Source organism: Chroicocephalus ridibundus, chromosome 7 (assembly GCF_963924245.1).
Source record: "Chroicocephalus ridibundus chromosome 7, bChrRid1.1, whole genome shotgun sequence".
Lineage (NCBI taxonomy): Eukaryota > Metazoa > Chordata > Aves > Charadriiformes > Laridae > Chroicocephalus > Chroicocephalus ridibundus.
In genome coordinates, this window is record NC_086290.1 from 20,950,585 (window position 1) to 20,963,139 (window position 12,555).

The following is a 12,555-nucleotide window of genomic DNA, read 5'->3' on the forward strand; positions in this document are numbered from 1 at the left end:
CACTAGATGGCATGTATCTATTATGTCATTTGTTTTACATATCTTAGTAACGTCTATTTCTTCTTCAAGGTGTCAACATCAATTCAGTGAGTGTGCTTTAAGGATTAACTTTTTTTGATGGCAGTATCTCTTAGGGTCATTTTCTCCATAGATAAGGGAATAAAAAATGCAAGAGCCACAGGCCCTCGCTACCTGTGACTGAAGATTAGTACATCGCTTAGTAAATAATGGTTTAGTTAACAAAAGTTCGTTCACAGTTTTAGCTGATAGACTTCCATTACCAGTTTGCTTACATGGCTAGTTTTAGAAGAGAGTAGGGTGGATAGAGATTTTTCATCACTACCAGCCTTCCTCTTACCATTCTCTGCAAGGGTCTATCTGATGCTTAACAGCTTTTCTGTTCAGAAGTCACTACAGTATCTCTGTCTGTTATTAGATATCTCTGTCATGAATAGGAACTTGAAAAACCTTAGTCTTGATGAGCATTAGGCTAGCATGCAAGTTGATGTTCAAATCCTTTTCTGAAAAGACCTAGACAGTAAGAGACATGAAGATAGAATTCCTAGTCATCAAGCTCAAATTTTTCGTTAAATAAAGCAAAAAGTAAGATAAAAGTTAAATAACTTCCTTTAAAAAAGAGGGGGTTTAATTCATCTATTTGTTTCTTCTCTGTGTAGCATTATATTGCATTTTGCCTAAAGTCTAATATATGTCTGGACTGACTTGTCCTTCCATAATAGAATTATGTTTTTAACTTCATATCTATATATTTTATCAATGTCTCATCCCATTAAATTATATTTAGATTTAGATTCCTGTTAGTGTTCTCCTCTTTCAACTGTCTGAACACTTGCTGTATCTTTCCAAATAAATTACTTCTTGTCTGTCTCAAGTTGTACTTTAATATAACACTTTCCTTGTCTGTTTTTCTCACTGTTGTATGACAAACTTTGTAAGACACATTACTCTTATTTTAAATGACGGAAAGGATATTGTTAAAGATACTTGCAAGTAACTTGTATGCCTGTCATTAACAACTCTAGCTTGTTTCTCTTTCTAGGAAAGCCATTTCTTCCATCTCTCTGCCAGTTAAGATGAAAGAGATCTGGGAGTGTCTGTACACATACAGTCCTGTCAGACTGATCACATTTCATATGTGCTGGTTTATTTTTAGTAATATTCTCTTAGAGTTAACTAAAGGAGAAAGGTTGTTTTGTCCAACTTGTCCAAAAAGTACAACTTGTTTATAGGCATCTGAAGTCACCAAAAGACGCAAAGTCTGAATTGGAGACTTAGTGATAATTGCAATGTAATTGAAATGAGCATAGAGACAGTATTATTTACTTCTTATGACTTGAATCAGAACTTAAGACTGCTGATGTCTAGTATTGTACAAAGAACTGGAAATACAAATTTTGTAATTAAAGTTTCTAAAGGTTACATGAGACGTGACTTGGACACAGGGTAACTGAAATATGTATAGAAATAATTTCATTACAATTAGTAACATGAATAACTACTTGTTATTCTTCTGTTTTGCAGCTTCGAGTTTTCAAATTGGCAAAATCTTGGCCAACTCTAAATATGTTGATTAAGATTATTGGCAACTCAGTGGGGGCTTTGGGGAACCTGACCCTGGTGCTGGCCATCATTGTCTTCATTTTCGCTGTGGTTGGGATGCAGCTGTTTGGGAAAAGCTACAAGGAATGTGTCTGCAAGATCTCCAGTGACTGTGAACTTCCACGCTGGCACATGCATGACTTTTTCCACTCTTTCTTGATTGTATTTCGAGTGCTGTGTGGAGAATGGATAGAAACGATGTGGGACTGCATGGAGGTTGCTGGCCAAACTATGTGCCTTACAGTCTTCATGATGGTCATGGTGATTGGAAACCTAGTGGTATGTAATCAGTGGGGATTTTTAAAAACTATTAGAACATATTTCCTATTTTTTCCGATTTAGAAATCAGAGAAGATTGGTGAAGGACTTTAGGAGATCATGTAATTAATTTCATTAAACTGACTGGTATCAATAGTGATGGAAAACAGTTGGTCTTCATGACAACATTTATGTCACTTAAAGGCTTACTGTTTCCACTTTCAGTCTTTTCTTTCTGAAACAAAATAAGCCTATCTGTTTAGTTTTTTCTCATAGATGATGATTTATAAACTACTTATCCCTTTTCATACTGGCCTCTGCATTCCTCCCAAGCAGCATTTTGGATAGAGGCCAAAGTACTGAATAATGTGGAATAATTATACTTCCATGTATTACACCCAACATTCCTTGTGATACATCCCCAAATAACACATGAAATTTCTGTACCAGTATTGCCTTCCTGATGCAGTCTATATGCCCTTTTCTGCAGTGCTTCTACCTTGTCAGTTTTCACACCTTCTGTATATGTACTTTTCATTTTTTTTAACCAAAATTTCCACACTACTGCTTCAGAATTAAATGCTGTATTGATTTTGAGTCATTTCACCAATTTACCATGGTTATGCCTAATTGTAGTTCTTTCTTGTTGAGTGCTAGCATCCCTTCTCTTTTTGGTATCATCCATGAATTTTATAAATATGCTTATCCACAGGCATAAATACCAAGTTTAACCAGACTAATGTGAGACTCCTGTGGTATACTTTCTAAAATATTCTGCAAGTTTGAACAGGAAGAATTGACAAATATAATTTTAATATGATTTTTAATCAGTTTTGCACAGTCTGTCATAATTACATGTAGTCCAAATTTCTCTCGTATGTTTGTAAAACGTCATGCAAGAAAGTCTGAAATAATTTCCTAAAGTTGAGGTGTATCACATCTGTGGACTCTTTATCTCTTAGCTAGTTTTCCTACCCAAAACAAAATTAGACTGATATATTCTTGGCAAATATATAAGTTTATTATATTCTGAATTAAACACACTGAAACTATGGTCTGTTGAACTGTAGAAGACTGGAGTCTGCCTGCATTCCCCTGACTATGAACACTACAGTGGATGTAGCTTGCATATATTACTACCTCATGTTGTATCCTGCCTCCTTGTGTCATTCTTCATTTTGAGGAGCAGACCTGCACTACTTCCAGTGTGGAGGAGAAAGTCAAGGAACAGCTCAGATTTTCACCTATATTAGTCAAGTTAAACAAGCTACAAATATTTTTGGCAAGTTATAATAAACTATGGGGGACAGGGATTATGGACTGGAAAGAATAGCAGGAAGGTGGGTTGAAATAAAGTGCTATCTGTGAAAAAAAAATTATGTCATATTGAACAACCCATAATGGAATTACTTTTATGACTTAAAAATAAGAGATCCAGTATATTTTCTCCTTACTGTCTTTTAGGTACTCAACCTCTTTTTGGCCTTGCTGCTGAGCTCATTTAGTTCAGACAACCTTGCTGCTACAGACGATGATAATGAGATGAACAATCTACAGATTGCTGTGGCAAGGATTCAGAAAGGCATAGATTATGTGAAGAGAAAAGTGCGTGAATTCATCCAAAAAGCCTTTGTTAGAAAGCAGAAAGTTTTAGATGAAATCAAACCTCTTGAAGACCTAAACAACAAAAAAGACAGCTGTATTTCCAACCACACAATAGTAGAAATAGGTAAAAATCTTGCCTATCTTAAAGAAGGGAATGGAACTACCAGTGGTATAGGCAGCAGTGTGGAAAAATATGTTGTTGATGAAAGTGATTACATGTCATTCATAAACAACCCAAGTCTCACTGTGACAGTGCCAATTGCTGTCGGGGAATCAGATTTTGAAAATTTAAATACAGAGGAGTTCAGCAGCGAGTCAGACCTGGAAGAAAGCAAAGAGGTAGGACCATTTCTATATTTAAAATGCTCTGATGCTTTTCTTTATTTCCTAAGGTTACTAGTGTTGAATTCAAATTGCTATTTAATTCTTGTATAACTGCATATGGAAACTTGTAATGGTATTTAAGGTAAATTGATGTAAGGTTGCTGGTTTTGAATGAGATGGTAGTACAAGTATTGCATTTACAGTAATAGTCAAGATGCATAAGACAATTTTTAAGAAAATTAACCCTTTTTTCTATTTTGTTTAGTTAAATCATTAACAGGAAAATTAACCAATTTAATAGCCCTGGATACCAAAAGTCTTACAAAATGTCGGGGGGTTATGCAAGTTTCTCCATGCTTATTTCATCAGTGCAGTTTATTTACTCTCTTGTCTGCTTTCTGGAGCGCCACCTGTCAAATTAACAGTTCATTCTAATGCTTTTAACCTTTTCTATATAGTCAAAATACATCTAGATACATCAGAAGTACATTTGAATACTGGACCAGCATCACTAAACAAATTCATATAAATCACTAATAACCCATCTGATAGTAGCAGAATCACTGAAGAAGTCAAATAATGGCCTTATGGTAAAAAAGTTATGAAGCTTTATATCTCAGTATAAGATCTTTTCATATGGCTACCCGTTGTCATTTTCAAAGCTTTAAGATATTTGAGTCTGTTACCCACTGTGACCATAATAAAATGTACCTCTTTCTGGCACAATGTGGTGCCAAATGGACATATCTGAGCCAGCACTTAGTGAGTTACAGTGGATGCTGAAGCCATTATTATTGTGTTAACCCAGTGCTCTATCCTGCCAATTGTACATGGTGGAGGTACACCACTTCAACCGGAGTAAGTCTATGCTAAACTTAGTACTGATGCTAACTACTAGTATTACTAATACTAAGTATTAGCATGGGTATTTTTGAACAGTACTGCATGCTATGGCGTAGATATAAACTAACATCAAGGTTTTCATAAATGATTTCCTTGTGCTTGAATCTGAAGGTATAAATATAGATAAGATTCTAGTAATTCTCACGCTGAGATCCTTTTTTGTACAGAATGAATACACATTTAGTCATATTTTCTCATTTCTTATCAGAAATGTCTATTGTTCTTTTAATTTTTTTTCAGATTGCTTGTATTATTATTTATCTTACTCTTCAAAACCATGACTTGAGTGTAGAGCAAAGCAGTTGTTGTAGTTTAACCATTAATTGTTCTGTGTAACAAAGAGGGTGATTATATGAAAGTTTCTTGGTCTGAATGGAGGATTTTGGTTGATTCTGTTCTTCTTTGTACATAGGATAAAAAAAGAAATCTTCTTCAGGCACTTTTACATTGCACAGGGCTAGTGCATTGTTCTGTCTTTGCATTGTTTTGCTGTTCCATTGTTTGTCCCATTGTTAACTGTTTCGAAACTTACTGCTGCCAAAGGAGCAGCAAATTCTACTGCTATCAGTGAGATCATCCGTAGTGATTGCACATGACAGTAATGGCACAGGTTCTTTTTCTGTCTTTTTGTAAATCACATAGTGTCTTGGTATAGGCCTGGTCCTTCTGGGTTTGTTCTTTTTTCCTGCTAATCGTGTTCAAGTCCATCTATCACTTTCAGCCTTTTCCCTGCTTAGCAACTAGTGATAGCTAGAGGATGTACTGAAAGTTTGGTAATAAAGTGTCTTAATTTAAAGTTAGGAAACAAAATACTTTGGATTTCTTCATCACAAAATATTTATTGCTATCTTGGTGGAGTAAAAAATACCTATCTGTCATTCTGTATTTGTCTGTAAAGTTAGTATAGTATTTTTATCAGTTTCAAGGGTGCTGTCAACCTAAACGTACCATTTTTCATAAAACATTCTAAATGCCTCAATTGGAAAGTTTGAAGAAGATACTGTTAGTTTATTCTGCAGATATACTGTAACTGGCAATGACGCTTTAGATGATATTACTGTATGAATGACACTAAAAGAAAATTTTCTGACACAGATACAGTCTGAGATGTCTGGGAAGTCCTAGTATGATGGAAAGTATGCACCCAGGAAAACTCTCCTCTCTTCACTTCTTATTTTGTGCTTCCACCTGTATCATATTAATTCTGGTGATATTACTGATTCTGATACTACCACTACTCATGGTAGTAGTAAACCATGTTTTAAATTCTCCCATATAATTTTTCTGTGATTGTTCTTTTCTAAAAGTTATGAAGTTAATGTACGTATTAACTGAAGTTTTATGAAAATAGATTATAGCTCTGATAATGCTTAATAGGCATCTTCTCTGCAAAACGTAATTTTGAAGTGTAATTGGATTCTTCTAATTTAAATACTGTATGTCATTAAAATGACTAAGAAAGAAGTAATTTAAATATTTTCATTAGTGATTATTAGATTAATTAGTTGCTGAAGTCTGTTTTTAAAAATGTAATCATGGGACTGTTCTGTACTAGTGCAGTATTCTCCATTTCTTATGCTGAAGCTACAATTGTTGTGCAGAAAATAATTTGTGATTCACTGAACAGTGGTAGCAAGAAGCAGTCTGACTTTTGGTAGCGCCTAATGATTAAGGCATCTGTTTTGAGAACAAAATCTTCCACTGCTACAAAATATCTTCATAGTTTTTAACAGTCAGTTGTGGCTAAAATGCAGAAACTGCCTTGAAATAGGGACCAAAACCTGACTTTCCCATAGGAATTCCCTGATCACCAACATTCTCTCTTTTGCTTCTTTTTGTAGCTTGCTCAATCTTTAACTATTTACTGCACAAGAGCATTATGTCAGTAGAAGAGATGGAGGATGTACCTTATTCAAATCTATAGGCTGGTGGTTAGCAGGACTGAGTACGACAACAATGACAATGGTGCATCTGTTTCTTCATTGTATAACAGGATGATATGACTGCTGACTGTCTTCATTAGCCAAATCTTTCCTTTTCCAAATGGAAAGACCCCAACTGGGTTATTCTACAAGGTGACAAAAATACTGGTTTGAATTCCCTTAGGGGAAATTTTAAAACGGATTATCCCTCATTTGAGACATGAACTCCAGTCCTTAAGGTTCCACCATAAAAGAAAGGCTTTCTCCTCCAGATACAATATTTAAAAGAAAACAGTGTCCTCATTGCATTCTTGGAGGCATTTAATCCAGTAAATGTGTGTGTTAATCATGCTTCAGGAACTGCAAACTGATCAGGCGATAAGACAAAGAAATGCATATTCAGTCAGGAATGAGCTAGTGCCAAGCAGTTTTGACTGATCAAGCCTGAAACTCTTTTGAGTGTATTCAGGGCAAAAATTTCTTACTCTTACAGAAGTCGAAAGTGAAAAACTGAAGGGAAATGTTCACAAATTTCAAGCATCTTCAAGAGAGACATAGCAGTTAAGCAAAGACATTGTGAGCATATTTCTTATTTAACTGCCTAAATTTCAGATACATCTTAATCACAAAAGTGCATTTTTTATCTTAATCCTAGTTCCTACTCTTCACTAGATGATTCTTATCCACCATGGGTTTTGATACAGAGAATGATGGCTTATTAGCACAGGACCAACACTCTTGTCATGAAAATGATCTATAGGAAAAGAAAGCATTGTTTAAATTAAAAAAATGACTAAAAATGGCTTTTTGTTCAAGGCTTCATCTTTTTGTCATGCCATAATGTGCCTTGCATTTCTTTCCTCTCATGGTTTCCCATTTATATGATTCTGCTGTTGCCAAGTGTTGATCTGCCAGTCACGTCATTGCTTGTACCACACATTAAAACAACTGAAGTTAGAAACTGCCACCAAACCACGTTCAATTAGCAGTATCCCAAATGAAAGGCACTTTAGGCATCTATGTACTGTGAGAACACTCTGTACAAGATAGCCAGATGCTAATGAGTGCCTCTCTGTGTGCTTTTGCTTTTCTCTATGTATACACATGCAAATACATATTCACTGTCGTATAGGGCAATAAGCTGAATTTCTACAAAGTAATTATTGTTTATTAGCAAGTTTTAATTAAGTATATTAAAGTTTGGTAAATTCTTTATTATAACATACATCTTTTCCAGTGTTTTGATGTAAATGTTAACTAGATTATGCCTTTCTAGAAACAATACATACAGTATCGTATACGCCAGTAAGTGTGAATTTACAAGGAATTTTATAGAAAATTGCCCGAAACCTAAACCAGAATTAATTATGAGAACATTGTGTCCATAAGAATGGTAGTGGGGACATACAATGTAATAAGGGAACTAGAGAACAAATCCCAAATAAAACTTTACCATGGAAGTAGGTCCATTAAGAAATGTGGGACCACACTGTCGGCCTATACATAAAGGTCCATGGGCCTGAGCTGCATTACTGCTGTGCAGCGTAGAAACTATAATTTTTCCTTTTTAGGTCCTTAAGTACTACAGGGATGGTTTATATAGAAAATTTTGTAGTGCATGTATAGCTGTGTAGTGATTAGATTTTTTATGCTAAGTGTAACTTCTAGGCTAGTAACTACACCAAGATATACCAGATTACAAGATATTTTTAAATGCCTTGAAAAATACGGGATCTCCTAATGCTGTTGCAGACACCTTAATAATGTATATTTTACTTTAAGCAGTATTCAGTGCAAAAAGGCAAAGGTGCTGTGTCCTGAACTTCATTTCCTACCATTCTTACTTCTCACAGGAGTAGAACCAAGCTGGATCAGTCAAGCGGGCAGCTCTGGTGCCTTTTAGCGAGGCAGAGCATCGTGTCACCAATTTTACACAGGTTACCTAAGCAAGTTATACATCTATGTGTATATACTATATAATCACTTTTTAATGGATATTGACTGGCCTGCATGCTCTTCAGCTATGATCCTGTCCCATTCATTGCAATAAAGTACAAACATGCACAGCTGCTCTCTGCTGAGTCGTGGGACTCGCATCAAAGCATGGTCAGGCGAGATCGGCAGCCCCAATATTTCTGTGGTTCAGATGCTATACTTTCCATGATATTTTAATAGTATTTTGCAGTGCATGCTTTGTACCTTTCCCAATCTTGACGGTAAAGTTTTCAGGATTCTATTTTTGAAGGGTTTTCTTTCCTTTTGAAGGAAGATAGCATATGTAACATGTAAGCTATGTTTCTCATCAGAAGCTTATATAAGTCCATCTATAAATTGTGTTGATAACAAAAAGCTGCAAGCTATTTTGGAAAACTTTCATACTATTGTATTTTAGCTTATAATGAAGGTAACTTGCAAACTCGTGATACTTATGTTTTTATTTTTCACATTTTTTTCCTTAGAAATTCTTTTCTTCAGTACTCGTATAAGCATTTAGTTATTTTGGAGATGAATATGCAGTACTTGAAGCACCATTAAGCATGAAATTAATTTAATTTCCACAGTCAAAGCATGTGACCATCATTTGGTTAAAAAACCTCATACAAAACTGGTATTTGGCTGGTCAAACATTCAGAGATCAGTTCTGCTCTTACTTACGCCTACACTTACAAGTGTAGAGGTGCAAAGAGAAAACTGATAGCAAGATCTGGCCCAATTCAGTCTTACCATAGCTCTTTAATTTGTGCTTACAAATTGGCTACTTCCCCAAACATGTAAAATTGTCTGCCCTGAGAAACTTAAGCTTATTCTTATCTTACCACTAATAAATAAAGTTTAGTGGTCTAGTAAATAAGCTACTGATTTTGGACCAAAAGGTCTCCAACTTCAGTATGATTTACATGTCACCTATTAAACATTGCCATAATATTTACAACACCATAGTTGTATGATGCTGCTTTCAGTTTGGTAAATCAGTGTTGTTAAAATATACTTACTGCCTATCTTTTTGTCTTATATTTTGCAAGCAATTTATCTGCTAAGTCAGATTTTGGTTTAAAATATTCATTATTCAAAATCCTTTGATACTCTGAAGAATTTAGGCTTTGGATTGTTTGTGAATTGGTCACATTATATTGGCATATTGTGATTCATAGAGGATGATATTAAGTTGTTGTTAGAGTTAATTGGAGTTCACTTAATTAAACTTTACAGACAGCAGTCTCTTGCTCTGTTTCAGAAATATCCTTTCACTATTACTTGTGTGAATTAAAAAGCCTTTTTAAATACCTTCCAGTGGGAGTGCTGTTGCAAATATTTCCACTGCTACTTACGATGCTTTTGCTTTCATCCAGCATTCCTGCAAGTATTTTCATATATGAAATGCTCATAAATAAGTAGATCAAAGGAATTATGAATAGCAATAAAGTACAGAGCAGACTATGATTTAGGAATCCTGGGGTTTTTTGCTGTATTTCCAAACAATAATCATCACAGAATTGTTTTGCTTTGATTTACAATGTTTTGGGTTTTTGAACTGATAGAGTTATTATGCCTGACTGTATAAGCACTAGAAAGAGTGCCATCCAGATTCCACTTAATTATACCAGTGGAACTACAATGATATTTACCAGTTGGTCAATTTTGTAGGTGATATAGCTGTACTGAAAAAGACTGTATAAGTTTGGATATAATATTGCCATTTATATCACAGAACATCTAATTTTCATACTGACATCCACACAGCACTGAGAAAATAAAAACAATATAATTTCCATTATTTAATATTTTCATCCATTATTTAATATTTTCACAGGTATTTATGAGGAAAGGAAATTAAAAGCAAAACCAAATTGTTGGTTTCTCTTGGCGCCATCTTCCTGCTTATGTCTTTTCTGCTCTTTGCTCCTTCAGTCCCCTAAATTATGATTTCAACAGCTATTAGTGGCATCCTGGCCAATCATGAAATCTCAGGCTTCATTAAAAAAAGTTAAACAAAGTGCTGTACAGCTAATGTCAGATAATCATCTTGGAAACAAACAAAGAAAGAAATGTTAGAAGCTCAAAGTGGCCTGGCTGTAAGTGAAGCAGAATTGTATGAATCTATGAGATGTTGTCGAGGCTCAGAAAGTAATTATGTCAAAAACTTCCTGACCTAATCTTGGCTGCTGCTTTTTGCAATGCTGCTCTGGTAGGCAAGCTGCTTTTCACTTCCAGTTTCTATCTTGAAAGCTAAACTAAAATCTGTATCTCATACTGTACTGTATTGCTGACTAAAGCATGACTGGCAAGGCTGTTGGTAGATGTGATGTAAAAGATATATATCTCTATGATGATCAACATATTGCTACTTTAGAACCCTGTGAGTACTTTTGTCCCCTTATTGTCTGCTGTGAAAAGGAGATGGAGTATGTACATTCTGAGGTTTTGAAAAGTAGATATTTCTGAGAATAATTTCCTTAGCATACTACTCAGAAAAAATCTAGCATCGTAACTCTCAAAGAATGTGTAATACTTGATCCTGTTAAATCTCGTAATAAGGGTGACTGAATACTTCTGAAACCTAGAGCCATGGTATAAAAAAGGCTTTAAAAGGACTTACTATGTTATCAAAGATAACATTTGTGTTTGATAATTATCTTGTTTCTACAGATTCAGTTTTTTAAAAAGCTGTATACGTGTTAAGTATGTAGCATTGCCTAAATCCAGTTTTCATAGTGCTGGAGAGCAAAGAAGAATTTATCAGGTACAAAGGTAAATTTGAGATATGTTAAGGTAAAGAACTGGGACATATGCTGCATTCCTAACATACCAGGGTCTGCAGTTAGGGGTAGTCTAGCTATCCAGCTGGATTCCATATGTGTGGACACTGGCAAGTCACAGTAAGTGGTAGAAGTCTTCCTATGTATTAAAGTATATGGACAAAACATAATTAGCAGTAACATGGTCTATTCCCAGGTGATTTTGTGTTGAGTACATAAAAATCAGTACAACATCCCTGGGTCAGTTGCTTGATATCAGAGCAGAAGTTTGCTGTGGAAATACGTGATTGTTACTGAAAAGTTTTCTTAGCATATTGAGCTTAATTGATTTGGTAAAATCTTAAGAAGTTGTATCATAAAACCTTCCTAGGTCTTTGTAATGCATACTAAATTTTATAAATATTGTATGCAATGCCATACAATAAATTCAATATTAAAAATAACAAATAAATAAACAAAAAAGAGGTAATTATTTTTGTTGAAAATTTTTAATTTTTTCTTCCCCAAATGATACTGGATTATTATAAATTGAATTTCTTGAATAATTTTTATAATATGCTTCTTCATATACTGATCGGGTTGTGGCTAAATTCTGGTATAATAGAACAGCATGCTAAGGAAATACTCCATTACATCGACAACAGAAGAGTAACTGAATCCTCAGTGGGATATAAGGCATTTAATTGTTGTGTTTCAATTATCGTCTGCTGTTGATTCAATTTAGGATTTTTCTGTTTAGCTTAACTCCTGTGATTATTATTACAGCTCTTTAAAAGAAGCATACCAGATTTTCAGTGAGAAGAGACTTGTAAGATACTACTCACCATACGTACTGCCCCACATAAATAAAGATGGTTTTCCGATGTTCCTGATAATGGACTGTTCTACTGATCATTTTCTACCTTTTCTACCTGATCTTTTTGGTCTCTCCATATAGTGGATATCACTAATCTTCCATCTTGAGTTAACTGTTAGTCTTATGCAATTTCAGTAATTGGAATTCATTACCCTTTCTTAAAATTAACATGTGCTGATTAAACTAACTGCGTAATACCTGAGTTACTGAACTCTTTAATTTTCCTGTAAATGAATGGACAGTAGGTCTTTCAAACTTATGGTTTAACCAGTTCATAACTTCTGTTTGCTCTGCTATTACTACAGCATTC

The 12,555-nt window shown here is 34.7% G+C and overlaps 1 protein-coding gene across 6 annotated transcripts in view; it reads left to right on the top strand.

Annotated features, from left to right (window-relative positions):
* Positions 1-12,555, top strand: part of LOC134519019 (sodium channel protein type 2 subunit alpha) — an 80,874-nt gene that overhangs the window by 45,749 nt on the left and 22,570 nt on the right. For all 6 annotated transcript variants that reach the window (XM_063342529.1, XM_063342533.1, XM_063342528.1 and 3 more), the window contains exons 16-17: positions 1,543-1,899; positions 3,343-3,822. In XM_063342529.1, coding sequence (XP_063198599.1) covers positions 1,543-1,899; positions 3,343-3,822 — 837 coding nt within the window. The remainder of the gene's footprint in view (positions 1-1,542; positions 1,900-3,342; positions 3,823-12,555) is intronic.